Source organism: Brachyistius frenatus, unplaced genomic scaffold, assembly GCF_029030835.1.
Source record: "Brachyistius frenatus isolate BFR_SWC_R1_liver_20210118 unplaced genomic scaffold, ASM2903083v1 Contig_253, whole genome shotgun sequence".
Taxonomy (NCBI): Eukaryota; Metazoa; Chordata; class Actinopteri; family Embiotocidae; genus Brachyistius; species Brachyistius frenatus.
Genome location: NW_027210852.1, coordinates 345,473 through 359,544, shown reverse-complemented (window position 1 = coordinate 359,544; position 14,072 = coordinate 345,473). Strand labels below are relative to the sequence as shown.

The following is a 14,072-nucleotide window of genomic DNA, read 5'->3' as shown; positions in this document are numbered from 1 at the left end:
CTCCTTTGCTCCCAATAACGGCTTGATAAATTACCCTGCCTGCTCTCTCACCGGCAAAAACGGTTCGCCGAGGTCCTCGTCTGTCGCTGCTGGTTCCGCTGTCAGCTGTTGGTTCCGACCTCCACCCCTTTTTTTTTTTTTTTTTTTAGTTTAACTGTTTTCGTCGGCTTCGCGAAGAAACTTTTAGCGTCGCCATTTTGTGCCAGTTTGTGGTGACGTCACCTCCAACCTTTGGGCACGTGTGGTTTGACCTTAAACGTCATTTCCAGCCGGACCGAGTTGTAATATTAACAACTTCCTGAAATCAACATATGATTAGAGTATGAACAACAACAGTAAATAAAAGCTTATTGTTTATTCATATTATTTTATTTATAGTTGTGGACATGCAGGTCCTCGACCATCCGCCGGGAGGTGCTGCAACATCCTCCCACTTCCCAAGACCAGATGGTTCGTACATAGTAATCATATATCAATTAAAGCAGTCTGATATCCTTATACTTACGCCATTTGTATTTACCAGTGCCATAATGAAGGTTATTCTTCTATCTTCTTCGTTCAGTCCAGTTTGGGAGAGTTTTGGCTCAGTTTTGCTTTCAGTGGTTGGAAATTCAACCAAAAAGCACTTTACAGATGGAGTCTTTTCTCAAATGTGTCTCAGCAAGAAGCTCAATTTAAGTAGATTGTAGTCCCCGTCAAACTGTGCCATTAAAATGACATTTCAAATCACTTTATGGCACTCGGCAGATATTACCAAACTCAGAGCCCAACCAATACACTTTTTTTTTTTTAATCAAATAGTGGCGCTGAGAAATAACCAACTTTAATGTTCTGGGTAAAACTGTGTCAATCCAAACATACTCTTTACATTATTTTAAAATCCAAACATCAGTTGATACATCAGCATTGAATTTTTTTTTTAAACTCTTAAGGATTAATATTTGCATCATCCTCAAAAATCCAGTATGAGTGACAGGCTCTACTCAGAAAACAGGATGCACTGGCGATGGCATCAAAGCATTTTACTGATCTGAGAGTCATGACCTTTGTAGGTCACACTGACGTTAGTGGAGGGCGCCTTCTCCATCCTGTTGCGGAGGTCTCTGGTGTCGTTCAGTGGACACTCGCCGGGCACCCGGCACCAGAACAGCTGCTTGTAGGAGTTCCTGAAGTTCTCGGACAGGAAGGCGTAGATGATGGGATTGACGGAGGAGTTGCTGTAGGCCAAGCAGTGAGCCACCATCCTGAACACGAAGGAGGCCTGGTTGAGTGGGAAGGAGCCGAACTCCACCCACAGGTGGACGATGTGGTGAGGGAGCCAGGACAGACAGAAGACCACGACTACCACGAAGACGGTCTGAGCGGTCTGTGGAGGGGGAACAGAGGACATAATGAGGTGGGCTTTAAAGTGTCATATGATCACATATAATTGGAAGAGAAGCATCGTATTAGAGGTAACAACAGTGACAAAAATGATAGATTTTATTACACTGTAAAATGTAAACAATTTTTTTTCTCAGATACCAACGAGAATTTTTTTTCTCTCAGGAATGTATCTGCTGCATCCTACATCTCTGGGAAATCCGAGGCAACATTTACAACACATAAAATCTACTTTTTCAGTATTTTCCATTAAATATTTCCTGTTTACTTGACATGATAGTGAATTTCCACATTGGACTTGCAAGTAAAGACACAAAAAACATTGCTTCCACTGACCTTCTTTTTGGACAGCTCAGATTTTTTGGAGAAATTCTTCAGCTTTTTGTGCAGATGCTTTAAGACCTGCCACCCACAAAACACAATAAGAGGGCTGTTTACACCAACATTTTTTTTATTTCTTAATTTTAAAAAGACCACACATTTCTCTATGATCAAGTAAATCAATGCAGCATCTGATTTCGGAGAGATGTCAGATTATTTAAACCGCACCTTTAAAATACATATTGCCTTATTTTATATTTTAACTCTATTTGTGTTTAATTTTATGCATTTTATTTATTTTCTATGTTTTAAAATGTTCCTTTATATGTGAAACATTGCATGTAATTTTCTTGCTGTAAAGCAATTTGAGCTGCATTGCTTGTATGAAAGGTGCTATACAAATAAAATGTACGATTATTATTTAACTGAACCTGACAAGTCAACATTTGTCATTATAAAAAGAAAGAAAAGTGACTTTTCTCAGTAAATCCACGATTGTGCATTATATGTGTCTCTATGCTGACATCTATGTCTGATGTGTGTCGTTAATTTGTTCCAAAATCTGAAAACACAATGGATTTATGCGCATACATTGACTCTGATTCATGCGCACCCACCTTTGCATAGCAGACAGATATCAGAGTGAGCGGCAGGAGGTATCCAAACACAAAGGTCCACATCACGTAGACTTTCCTCTGGTGGTCCGGCCAGACCTCCCAGCAGTATGTGTTGTTGTCCTCCCTCTCCACGATGCTCTGGTAGTGCGCCACGGGAGCTGCCATGATCAGAGACAGGGTCCAGATCAGCACCACTCCGAGCATGGCGTGCCTCCCCACCCGGATCAAGGAGGACTTCCTGGCGTGGACGATGGCCACGTATCGGTCCACGGACATCGCCGACAGAGTGAAAATACTGACCAGCATTGACACGGTGAAGAAGTAGTGGATGAACTTGCAGATGAAAGCTCCGAGCACCCATGTGGGCAGCATGTAAATGGTAGATTGGAAAGGGACGCAGAAGAGCAGGTAGGACAGGTCCGCCACGCTCAGGTTGAGGATGAAGATGTTGGTCGTGCTCCTCTGCTGTCCCGGTTTACTGCGCGCCAGCACGGTGATCACCAAGGTGTTGCCGAGCACACCGAGAATGAAAATGAGTCCAAATATGAGCAGAGAAATAAAGTTATCTACACCCATCCCCAGGATGAGTTTAGCTGGCAGCCTCACGGTGTTGGTGTTGATAGGCTGACTTTGGTTTTCCACCAGTAGCTCCATGTTTTTCAGGGAATGAAGACAAGTAACATGTTGATATGAAAAGATGAAAATCCTCTCCTTCAGGCGCAGGCTGAGGATGAGTCTCCTTTTCAGTCAATGTTGGATGGAGCTCTTTGCATTTGCAGGCTGCCCCCTGCCTTCCGAGGAAACGTCAGTGCGCAGCCACCAATACCTTTCCACTGTTTCCTCTGACATGCAGCCACTGAAACGGGGGGGGGAAAAACCAATCCTGAAGTGCTTTAAAGATCCGTATCATCATATCAGTTCTTCAAGCAGTCGGTATCATTAAATAAATTGTCAAATAAAAGCACATTTGCGCACTGAATATATTTTGACATAAAGACTTCTGAAGGGAATTTATCCACATATTTTCCAATACATGCAAATATTATTTTTCCTCGTGAGTGTCTTAAAAACATAATTATACAATTCATAGGCTAGAATTGAATATTATCAATATCTAACAATTAATTTTAAAGTATCAATGGTTAATGTATTCGTTCATACAATCGTTAATGTCACAGCAGCACAGAGACAGACTGAAGTAAGAAAAATGTAGTTCAATAAAATTTAAAGAGGAAGTCAACATCATGATATTAACAAAGTTTAAAGGCTGATGTTAAGCTTGCTAATCACATAAAGCTTAAAACCACATGTGCTAACTTTGTGTTGTCACTCAAGGAAAAAGTCTGTCATGAAGATTGTCTGGGCAACTCGAAGATCCAAACCAAATTTTTGCCAGTACATTCGGGAATCAGTAAATGTTAAAATTTGTAACTGGAAAAAGAAAATATTTGGCACTTGCTGGTTGTTCGAAGAAAGGTCAGAGGATCTCAAAAAGATGAATTCAATTCAATTTCATAACAATCCGTTCAAAATTCATCAAGATGTTTCACAAAATTACTTAAAATGTCAACCTTTCTGTATTGCAAGCAGAAGCATCAGACATTAAAACTTTATGGACCCACACGTGGACCGTCCGACTGACTTCACCATCCATGATGCCAGCAAGGCTAAAACAAAACATCAGATTTGCCCCTTTTATCCTTCCTACAAATAGACTTTTCTGATGAGTCTAACAATGAACATGTGAGTGAGAATGCACAGACTGAGGTAGGAAAAGGTTTGTCATTTTTATAATTTCCATTGATCGCCCTCTGTCTTCTGTTATCGATCTGCTCTGACCAGGTCTGGGAGCAGCTTATCATTTTGCGAGCATGTGAGCCTCAGACAGATCTGCTCGGGGGATTTAACCATCTGCAAATGACGACAGGGATGATGCACACGCTATGTAACCTGAGAGCCGAGGCTGATGGTATCTTCAGATCCACTTGTCCTCAGTTGATTGTGCATATTTGAGGCTGTTATTGTTGATCAGGCGTTAATCATGTTGCTTCAACTCTTTCACAGCTAAAAAAAAAAAAAATCAAGGGAATGAAGGTGGAGACGGTGACGTGCTGATGGTGTTGATGACGAAGGTGAAAACAGTCAGCCTTGTCGGAAAATAACAGTTATCAAATCACCTTTTTATCGCGGGATAATTATACATGTGGGAGCTTAGCGGTTGTTTTGTAAATGGTTTCTCATCTCGTGTCCTGAAGCAGCCTGAAGTTTCCATGGTGACTCTTCACTCCATCGACCGACATGTTATCCCTCTTTCTCCCGGGGAAAAAGAAAGTCCTGCTGAAGCCTGAGACCGCAGCCAATTTTCTGAGAAATTATTGAAGAAGTTATTGACTTTAACTTACCACACGTAATAGTTACTGAATATTAAAAGTTTGTTGTTAACTTTTCTAATATGACAAGAACACATAATAGTTGAAGTTGAAGTTGAACTTTATATTCTTATCTGAAAATCAGTGTGATAAATGAAGTGAAGACTTTAAAGGAATTGTGAATCCATCTTGTTTAATTTTGTATGATAAAAATCAATATTAACTTGACAAACATCTGCATTTGTGGAGTAAAGAAGTGAAAAAGAAGCCTCTTGAGCCTTTGTTTCCTTCCAGTCTCTGTGAGGGCATAATCATGACTCTCAATTTGTGTCTCAGCTTCATCTCAGTGCTACAAAGATCTCCTGCCACAGTGTGACTGCACCGTCTTCCCTCCTCCGTGATCTATTGCGCCAACCTCATCACAGACATCAGGAGATGATTTGCTTTGGACCCTGCTGCTCCTCCTCTCAAGTGGTTATCCCTTAACCTCAGAGTCAGAGTCAGACCTGTTGTTACCATGACACTGAGCCATGAGAGGATACCACGGCAACAGCACATCCATTTTCCCCAATAATTTGAAATGTACTCTCCTCGCCTGCGGCAGCCTCAGATTACCATTTGGGTGATTTAGCTTTGACAGACTGCCGTGTTTGTTCTGATTGGTGCTTTACCTTCATTTCCTTTCAAAGATAATGACCGTTGTTTATGAGAATCAGATGATTATAATGTCACTTCAAATCTGTTACTCTTAAATACTCGTAAATCTTCAGACTGAAAAAAAAAGGTAACTTTTTTCTTTGGTTGTTTTTCCTCACTTTGGACTTTGTAACTTCAGAGAACGCAAAACACGGCCAGTCTTTCCCTCAGATATCGTGCAGTGCACAGATACAAGCACATGTTATCTCCTGGGACTTCCGTTTTATTTCTATTATCTAGTTTTATGTTGTTGCATGCGTGTGCAAATAAAAAGCACTAACCAAAAAAAAAAAACCATTACACAAGTCATAAAAAAAATAACCGAGGGGGAATCGGAGCTGGAGGGCAGCATTTAGTTCATACCTCAGATATGGAGTACAGACAGGGTGTCTGAGGTCGAGCAGTTACTGGACTGTAGCTACAAGATCTAATTAAAAGAGGAGATATGAGGTATTTGGAAGTCTTTAACAGCAGACCTTCAGATATGCATGTCATGAGAGGATTTTTTTTTTTCTATCTTTTCAGAGGGTAAATATTCCCAGCTCTATCACACAGGGAACAGTGAGGTGTACCAAATGTGAGTAGTGATAAAACATAATGCACTGTGACAAAAAAATAACAAAAATTCCCCTTGCGGGATTAATATACTATCTATCTATCTATCTATCTATCTATCTATCTATCTATCTATCTATCTATCTATCTATCTATCTATCTATCTATCTATCTATCTATCTATCTATCTATCTATCTATCTATCCATCTATCCATCTATCTATCAAACAGACATGACTTTGACAAGTGAAAAAGTTGTTTCGAAAAAGCCCGACAGCCATTTAATTCTTGTCTGTAAACATTTTTGTAATGTTGAGACAAGAGAGGTGTTGATTACCATTAAGTTCATTAAGCCTCTAACAGTCTCAGTGGAACGAATGCTGCGTTCCAGATGTCCTACTTGTGTACTAAAACTCACTATTTTGAGTGCGTGAGTGCGTTCACACTGTCAAGTACAGAAACACGCAGTGCACTACAAGTACCAGGATGATGCACTCCCAAGGGTCCAAAAAAAAGCAGTGGACACTTACCACTCTAAACGGTCGCCATCTTGGTTGCGTACAGGAAGGGGCGGGGCTACAGGCGTAAAGAAGCTGTTCCTGAACACCTGACAGAGGTGTTTCTTTTTCCACTGCTGCTGCTGCTGGACAGAAGCTATCAGTGTGTTTATCGAGTGTGTCAAACGGTGGGCACGAAAAACACATGCTGAGGTTATTTCCGGTCATTGCAGAACAACAGCGTGCGATTTGAAACAACACTGCTCTGTCAAAATCACTGCACTGCACAAGTAAGAGTCCGGACATGTAGGAGCACTATTTGTTAGTGTACTAAGGGAAGTGTTTCATTTGGTTTCATGTTCTGAAAGTTCATTACAATCCACCTGCTGCACATTCATGCAGAGTTCAGTTCCTCCCACCAGCAGCAGAGGGAGCTGTCGAGGTTTGCCTCTTCCACTCAGGTTGCTGCACAGTTAAGCGCAAAGACGAGCGGGACTGTTGAGCATTTTTCTCCAGAGACACAGACAATATCTTCGTAAATCTTGATTTGCTCAGATTATTTTTGCGATTAAGTGTCAGCAGTGACACGAGCACGCGGAGATCCGTGAGAGCGCCTCAGCACGCCCCTCCGGGAGCCGGAGAAGATCCAGGTTGTTTATTCATTTCCATACTGTTTACTGCACATGCGGCACCATGTAGGGAGTAACATGAAGCATCAGTGGGGAACATTAATCTGTGCTGGAAACATTCAGCTTTTTAAACTGTTACTTGTTTTAAATGTCAAACACACTTTCGGCTGAAAAACGTACGAGAATTCCAACATGTTAGGGCGACAATATGTTCTTGAATATGAGTGTTGAATACGAGCAAATCAATGTTTAATGTACAGTGCTTTTTAAAGGAGGACAAAATGACAGACAGGCCTGTTGTTTCTCATCATGAGTCCTCGTGGAAGTGCACTGGTTGCCGTTCCTGGTTTCTTCTACTACTTCAATTCGGTTCCACTGGCAAAAATAACTTTTTAGGATTTTGTCCAAACACTGAAATTTGCCACTAGATTACATACATTGTTAAGAACCAATGGGCAGTGTTAATTTTTTTTATTTTTATTTATTTTATTTTTTTTATGTTAGTGGGTTACTGGATCAAAACAACTCAACTTCTTGTGTGATTTTCTATCCATTGGTAAAACATGTAATGTGAGTGCTGTACGACTCAGTGGTGGGTCCGTTTTAACAACACACGATGTGCAGACAAACAACGACAAGCTTCATCTCCAAAATGATTGGACAATTAGGTAATGGTCTGATTATATGAAAGAGTCATCCTAAAACAGTTTACAATGCAACTAATAATCTCTATTCCATAAAGACGGGACATTTGTGACGCAATTGATTGTTCTTTTGTCTGTTTTGACTTTTGTGAAGATCTGTCATCTGTCTTTATCCATGCTGACAGCTTGGCTCTAAAAATGGCAGCATTGGTGTGTCAGTCCACAACTTTGCTCCAAACTAAAAATAGTATTCTATTTTATTGTATATATTGTGCATTTTCATATTTAATATTTTTTACTGTTATTTTTATTTCTTTACCTGTGACTATAATGCTGCTGTAGTGAATTTTTTTTAAACTATATCTATCTATCTATCTATCTATCTATCTATCTATCTATCTATCTATCTATCTATCTATCTATCTATCTATCTATCTATCTATCTATCTATCTATCTATCAAACGTAATGCGAGTTGAACAGCAGCAAAATTCTCGAAGTACTTTTACTCAAGTACAAACTTAAGGTATTTCGATTTTACCTGTATATTTCCTTTTCACGCCACTTTACATTTCAACTCTGTTGCATTTCAGAGGGAAATATTTTTTCATGTATCTGATTAAGTTACTTTACAAATTAAAAATGTTAGCATTGTTGAGCTAAGTTATGAATGCAAAGGTATCTCAAAGGTAAATGGATTTTGGTTTCTCGTCTGCTGTCTCCTCGGTTGCTTTGCTGCTCCAAATAGCACGATGCTGCAGATGTTGGTTGCGGAGTTTGAAAACAGCAGGGCAGCTGGCCCGATGCTTTGGAAATCTTCGCCAGCACAGTGAGCGAAATCGGTGAAATCTTTTTTGGCATGAAAGTTGAAAATATTGCCAACCAAGACAATAAGGCTGTGCTCTGTTTCAGACTTTGCCAAAACTCTCTGAATGAGTTCAAGTGAAGAGAGCTAAAGCGGGGCGGCGATAGATGCTTCGATCGGCTGCCGAGATCCTGCCAGGAAGATACGGCTGGGAAATGCAGCAGCATTTTACACAGATGAGTTCAAGGCAGTTAAAGTCTCCTGCTGTGAGGCTTTTTGTTTGTATTCAGTGGCAAGCAACATGTTTCAGTCACGCTCCTCCGGACTGGACCAGACAGGAGAACATCTGTGTGGTTCACACGTATACAAACAAGGCCTGTTTTTCATGTGATGACAGGGACTTAATCATCACCTGCAAAGACCGTGAGATGTACTCACCTGCAGCACCAGGTGCACAATAGGCCGCTTCTACCGAGGACAAGAGATTTCTGAAAACACCCGAGTGGCTCTAACGATTGTGAATGGATGACTTTAATCTCTGCCGGTACTCCATGTGCGATCAAGGAGAAGTGCTGTGACTTTTTATTACATTTTTCAAGAGAAAGGCAGAAGAAAGAGAGATGGATTACTGTACATGAACCATTCTGCCACAAATGATGTCAGAAAAGTCACTAAACAATAATTATGAAACTGTAACTCGGAGAAAACGTATTCTATTTTTTATTTACAGCCACAGCGGCTCGAAAATATCCTCTGACTTTCAGTTTTGAAACAAGAGAGCATGATATTGTTGAGATGCTAAACAAATGATTGCATTATGCTCGAGCCCTGTGCCGCTGCTGCTCCTGCCAAATGTTGATGGAATCATTGGCTTTCAACCACCGAGACATTTGCATTGAGTTGTTTACCAGCCAAAAGGATCGCTGCGGGGAAAAAGAAGAATACATCACATCTTACGGCCGATCTATTAGTTCAAACAATGGGAATTTTCTGAGACAACAGAGGCACAAGCTGCCTCGGAAAAATCAGGGACTCGTTGTGCTTTTGAGTGACGTGTCAGCTTTAATTGGGCGGTTCTTCGTTTATCAAACCTGAAGAAAAGATCAAATGAGATACAATTAGATGTTGTTTCTTCAAAAGGAGGAAATGTCGGCTGCACGGTGACATCGGGGGCTCGGCCTCATAGCTATGCTGTCATCCATAGGCATCTACGAGAGCTGCATTCGATACAAAGAGGTCATCCAGGGTGACAAAGACACACACACCAGCACAAAGGCTTTTCACTGTCAGTGCTAATTAGTTTGTCACGATTTCTACGAGACACAATAAAGTCCCCTCATTTAACCTCGAGTCATTGTCAACTCTGGATTAAAGAAAAATGCTTTTGAACAAAGCAATTTCACACAAATTCAAACCTTCAAAGAAAAAAAAAAAGGCTCCTTCAGGGACAGAAAGTCTGTCGTTGAAGAACAACACAAGCCTCTGTTTTTTGTGTGTCACTGCAGCTTTCAGGGTCGGGCTGATTCATTCTGAGTTTGATGCAATTCAACACTTTGACAAACGGTTTCACAGCCACTGATCGCTCATCTTCTCTGAGGTAAGTGGATCCAAATGTGACACCACGAATAACTAATCAGCCACAAAATGGGCCAAATAATTAATAGCTTTAAAAAAAAAAAAAAAAAAGAATACGTGAGCTTTGACGTTTCCTGACATTTTCAGAAATAGCAGAGGCCACGGAAGTTTACTTTTTGTCAGATTATAAGTTAATATTGTTGTAATTTTAGTTGCATGAAGTCTTTCATGGTCATTGTTGTTGCTTAGCAACGGTGTTTTCATGAACACTTGAACGCTGATACGCACACACACACAAACACACGACTTCCCCTGTTGTAACCACGAGCTCTCGATAACTATCCGAAGGACGTACTAAAGACTCCTCAGCTCCTGTCATGTCCTGTCCCGAAGATTTGTAACAATTAGTGAGGACATTTCACGAGGAATTAGCACGAGACGAAACAGCTCATTTGAAAAAAAGGAAAGCAGTCAATTTCCCTTGAGGTTACTGTGGTATCTAAAATTCATTAGTTTGAGCAAATTACAAATTATGAGCCAAACGTAGGTCTTGGCTTCATGGTTAGCCTGGGGGTCAGCTGGCTAACTTGGCCTCAAAAGAAGTCCGTCTTTATTGTGAGGAAACTGTAGTATTTCTGGTCTAACAGAGACTGGCCCTGAGGAATGGCTCTCGTCTTGTGTTTAGGTTTTTGTGACCTTTTTGTTAACATAAGACTGTGCCTGCGAACAATTTATATAAAGGGAGGCTTAATTTAGACGAGGAAGTGACCTCCATTACTTGTGTCAGAGAGAAGAGCGTCAAACTAACTCTGGGAGCCTCCCATGGCTGCAGCTGCGTTCACAGGTTGCAGAAGTCAAAAAAACTGTTTTAACCAAATAGCTTAAAACAAACCAGACTGTCTCATGTGGTCCTTTTCTGCGCATGTGATGAGACAGAGGAAGGCTTTCTTTCTCCCTCTCTCCAGCAGCAGATAGATATTCAGTCGCTTGCTCTGAGTGGGTGTCTCGGTGTGGATCGACATTCCTGCCGGGGTTCGAGGATATCTCCCGTGTTTGTGTCCCACAGCCCTCTTCCATGGCCGCTATTGTTTTCCCATCGCTGTGCCCCGGCCTTCCAGCCCCAGGAACAAATCCAAGACTCTTCTGGACATGAGGGCACAAGCAGCGTGGTCAGCCCACTCTCTGCATTCTTGCACCCTATCTCTTGTCAGGCCCGTGGGTGCTGCACTGAGGTCCAGCCTTGCAGGACAAACAGTCGCAGCACTGTGCGCGAGGCCGGGTGGACAAACATGTCTCCCTCTGAGTCTACCCTCATTTTAGTGTGTTTGTACAGGGAAACCGGGCAGCCATGTTGGCTCTACGGACATCAAGGCACGCTCACCCACATATTCAGGATTCCTCCGTGGATGAGTTCAAATAAAGGCCTCGAGTTTCTCCACTTGATACGAGATTTTTGATTTCCTCCAAATCAGATTCAAATTTAAAGTGAATGAGCTTTATTTGAGGTGCTAAAATAATATAAAGTTTGTATCATGAGGACCAACTGCTGACCAGCCTTGTTCAGCAGGTCTCCTTGATTTGCCCCACTAAAAATCTCTCAAATCAGAGCTGTAAATGAAGGACAGCAATTTTTGCCTGAACGTGATGTCTAATTTTAATTTGCAAATTTGCGACGCTCGTAACAAAAAAAACGGTTGCGTCCGGGCATGACGTGCACGGAGCCCCCTGAAGCTATAACCTCGGTGAGTAAGTGTTCCAAGTTACGTCATTTGATCAACATCAGCGCCTGAGTTACACACAATTTTGTGACCACCGGTACATCCGTGTTTGGTCATTTTTACCATGAACCGGAAACCTGAGCAGAGAGTTCACGTAGAATTTTTTTTTAACATTTCCAAATTCATCCAGTAGGTTCGGCGGGGAGCGATAATTACGTTGTTCAGGGGCAAAAAAAAAAAACTCGCCCGGCTCATTGTTTCATTGCTGTTGATTTTCTGAAGCATTTCAAAAGTTTCAAAGTTTGAAAATCTTTTTTACTTTTCTGTCGCACCTTGTTTTAATTCAACAAAACGTATTACATTTCCTGATGAATAAAAAAAAAAAGTCTTAATATTAAGGCGTGAATGTTGTTTATGGGTCATGTTTTGTTATTGGAGACAACAACCAACTCATATTTCCTTTGAGAGTAATAATATATAATAAAATCCATCACACAACAATAACACCGTTGTCTGTTTTTCTTGTTTGTTTAAATATATATATTAAAAAAACAACTTTGCACTATTGTTTAGTTAGTTTTAATTTAATTATTATATTTTATTTTATTCTATTTATTGTATATACTGTGTATTTTTATATTTAATATTTTTTACTGTTATTTTATTGCTTTCCTGTATCTATAAATGCTGCTGTAGCGAAAAACTTTCCCCTTGGGGATTAATAAAATATCTATCTATCTATCTATCTATCTATCTATCTATCTATCTATCTATCTATCTATCTATCTATCTATCTATCTATCTATCTATCTATCTATCTATCTATCTATCTATCTATCTATCTATCTATCTATCTATCTATCTATCTATCTATCTATCTATCTATCTATCTATCTATCTATCTATCTATCTATCTATCTATCTATCTATCTATCTATCTATCTATCTATCTATCTATCTATCTAATAATATGAAAAAAGTCAGCTCTGCTATAAACTATAAACACGGAGGTCATGAAAGATTAATAAATACAAATGAAAGTTTCTGGCCTACACTGATGTATTTTCTCATGCAGCCAATTTTCAAATATTGGGATTTTTTTTTTGTATTCCTGTGAAAGCAGGAAAACAAGCACTGACATCTCACACACTGACTCACACTTCACCCTCAGACTTCAGCAAGACGTCTCAGAGCCTGTTTTGCCTCTTGAAATGATATTTCACTCGTCCAGAGCATATTTTGTATTTCTTATCTCATCTCCACATTCAGCACACAAACTGCAGACGGATCATTTTATTAATCTGCAGACCTAATTGGTCACTATTGCGCAATAACAAGAGATACAACAACAAGAATGATCTGGAAACTTTTCGATCAACCAGCGTATGTTTTTCAGGTCATCCGTCACATTCTCGCGAACGGGATATCTTCCAATTTGGCAAAAACATTGACTTGGACCAGAATTTGGTGGCCAAAGGTCAGAGTGTCAAAAAAACATGTTTGTGGCCATAACTCAAGCATTCATACACTAAAATTTTACACCAATGTCTGATAGGGTAAAATAATGAAGTGATGACATTTTATATCCAAAAGGTCAAAGGTCAGCTTCAATGCCACGTCATCACGTTCTGCAAAAAAAAAAGCTTTCCGGCCATTATTCAGTTCTATTTCTGAGGAACAGAAGGGGACATTGTGAACATATTTAATACTTGGTAAGATGTTGAATTGGTGACACTAATCTTCATTGGGTTGATGATGTGCATGAAGCATCCACGTTTTATAGCTTCTTTGCAGCAACGTCTATGTTTGAAGCATTGTCTACTGTCATGGCTGCTGCAACCATGTGTTCAATCAAAATCAGCTTAATTGGCCAAATTCCTTCAAACTCTTCACCACATATATTATATAAGTCTGGACGAACATGGATGGTCGGCGGAGGCAAACAACCACAAGGCGGTTCAACTGGAGTTTTTCTAGTTACTTTCTGACTTGAAATAAGAAGCAGCTCCAACAAAAAGACATCTGTTCCAAAATATTAATATTCTGATGCCGCATGGGTGTTTTCTGTCACAACTTACCGAGCAACAGATCCGCCTTTGTTCGCCGGCTGCTGCAGCCGAGTGAAACAACACATCCAGGACTCCTTGTAGTGTTTAAATGTGGTACGATGGCAAATAAATATGTTACACAGACAAACATTTGTGGATATTTAGAATGAAAGATCTAAGACAATAACAGCTGACAAAAGTTTTAATTTTAGGCCC

General features: G+C 40.3%; 1 protein-coding gene and 1 long non-coding RNA gene across 3 annotated transcripts; one reads left to right on the top strand and one right to left on the bottom strand.

Moving 5' to 3' along the window:
* Positions 1-386: 386 nt before the first annotated feature.
* On the bottom strand, positions 387-3,061 carry LOC138634169 (galanin receptor type 1-like). Of its 2 annotated transcripts, XM_069720850.1 has the most exons (3): positions 2,322-3,061; positions 1,720-1,785; positions 387-1,366 (listed from the first exon to the last, which is right to left on the bottom strand). In XM_069720850.1, the coding sequence occupies exons 1-3, from the start codon at positions 2,973-2,975 to the stop codon at positions 1,013-1,015; spliced, it is 1,074 nt and encodes a 357-aa protein (XP_069576951.1). In that variant the 5' UTR covers positions 2,976-3,061; the 3' UTR covers positions 387-1,012. The 2 variants fall into 2 exon arrangements, with proteins under 2 accessions (XP_069576951.1, XP_069576952.1); XM_069720851.1 differs by lacking the exon at positions 1,720-1,785.
* Positions 3,062-8,632: 5,571 nt separating this feature from the next.
* On the top strand, positions 8,633-11,718 carry LOC138634200 (uncharacterized). The gene is made up of 2 exons (XR_011311951.1): positions 8,633-10,112; positions 11,056-11,718. It is a non-coding gene; the product is annotated as an uncharacterized lncRNA (long non-coding RNA).
* The last annotated feature ends 2,354 nt before the right edge of the window (positions 11,719-14,072 follow it).

Bases quoted from the DNA above. Each gene is read 5' to 3' on its own strand.
- LOC138634169 (XM_069720850.1), bottom strand. From the start codon at position 2,975: ATGGAGCTACTGGTGGAAAACCAAAGTCAGCCTATCAACACCAACACC. The intron at 1,786-2,321 runs GTGGGTGCGCAT...TGTGGGTGGCAG, and splicing joins TATCTGTCTGCTATGCAAAG to GTCTTAAAGCATCTGCACAA. The intron at 1,367-1,719 runs GTCAGTGGAAGC...CCCCCTCCACAG, and splicing joins CTGAGCTGTCCAAAAAGAAG to ACCGCTCAGACCGTCTTCGT.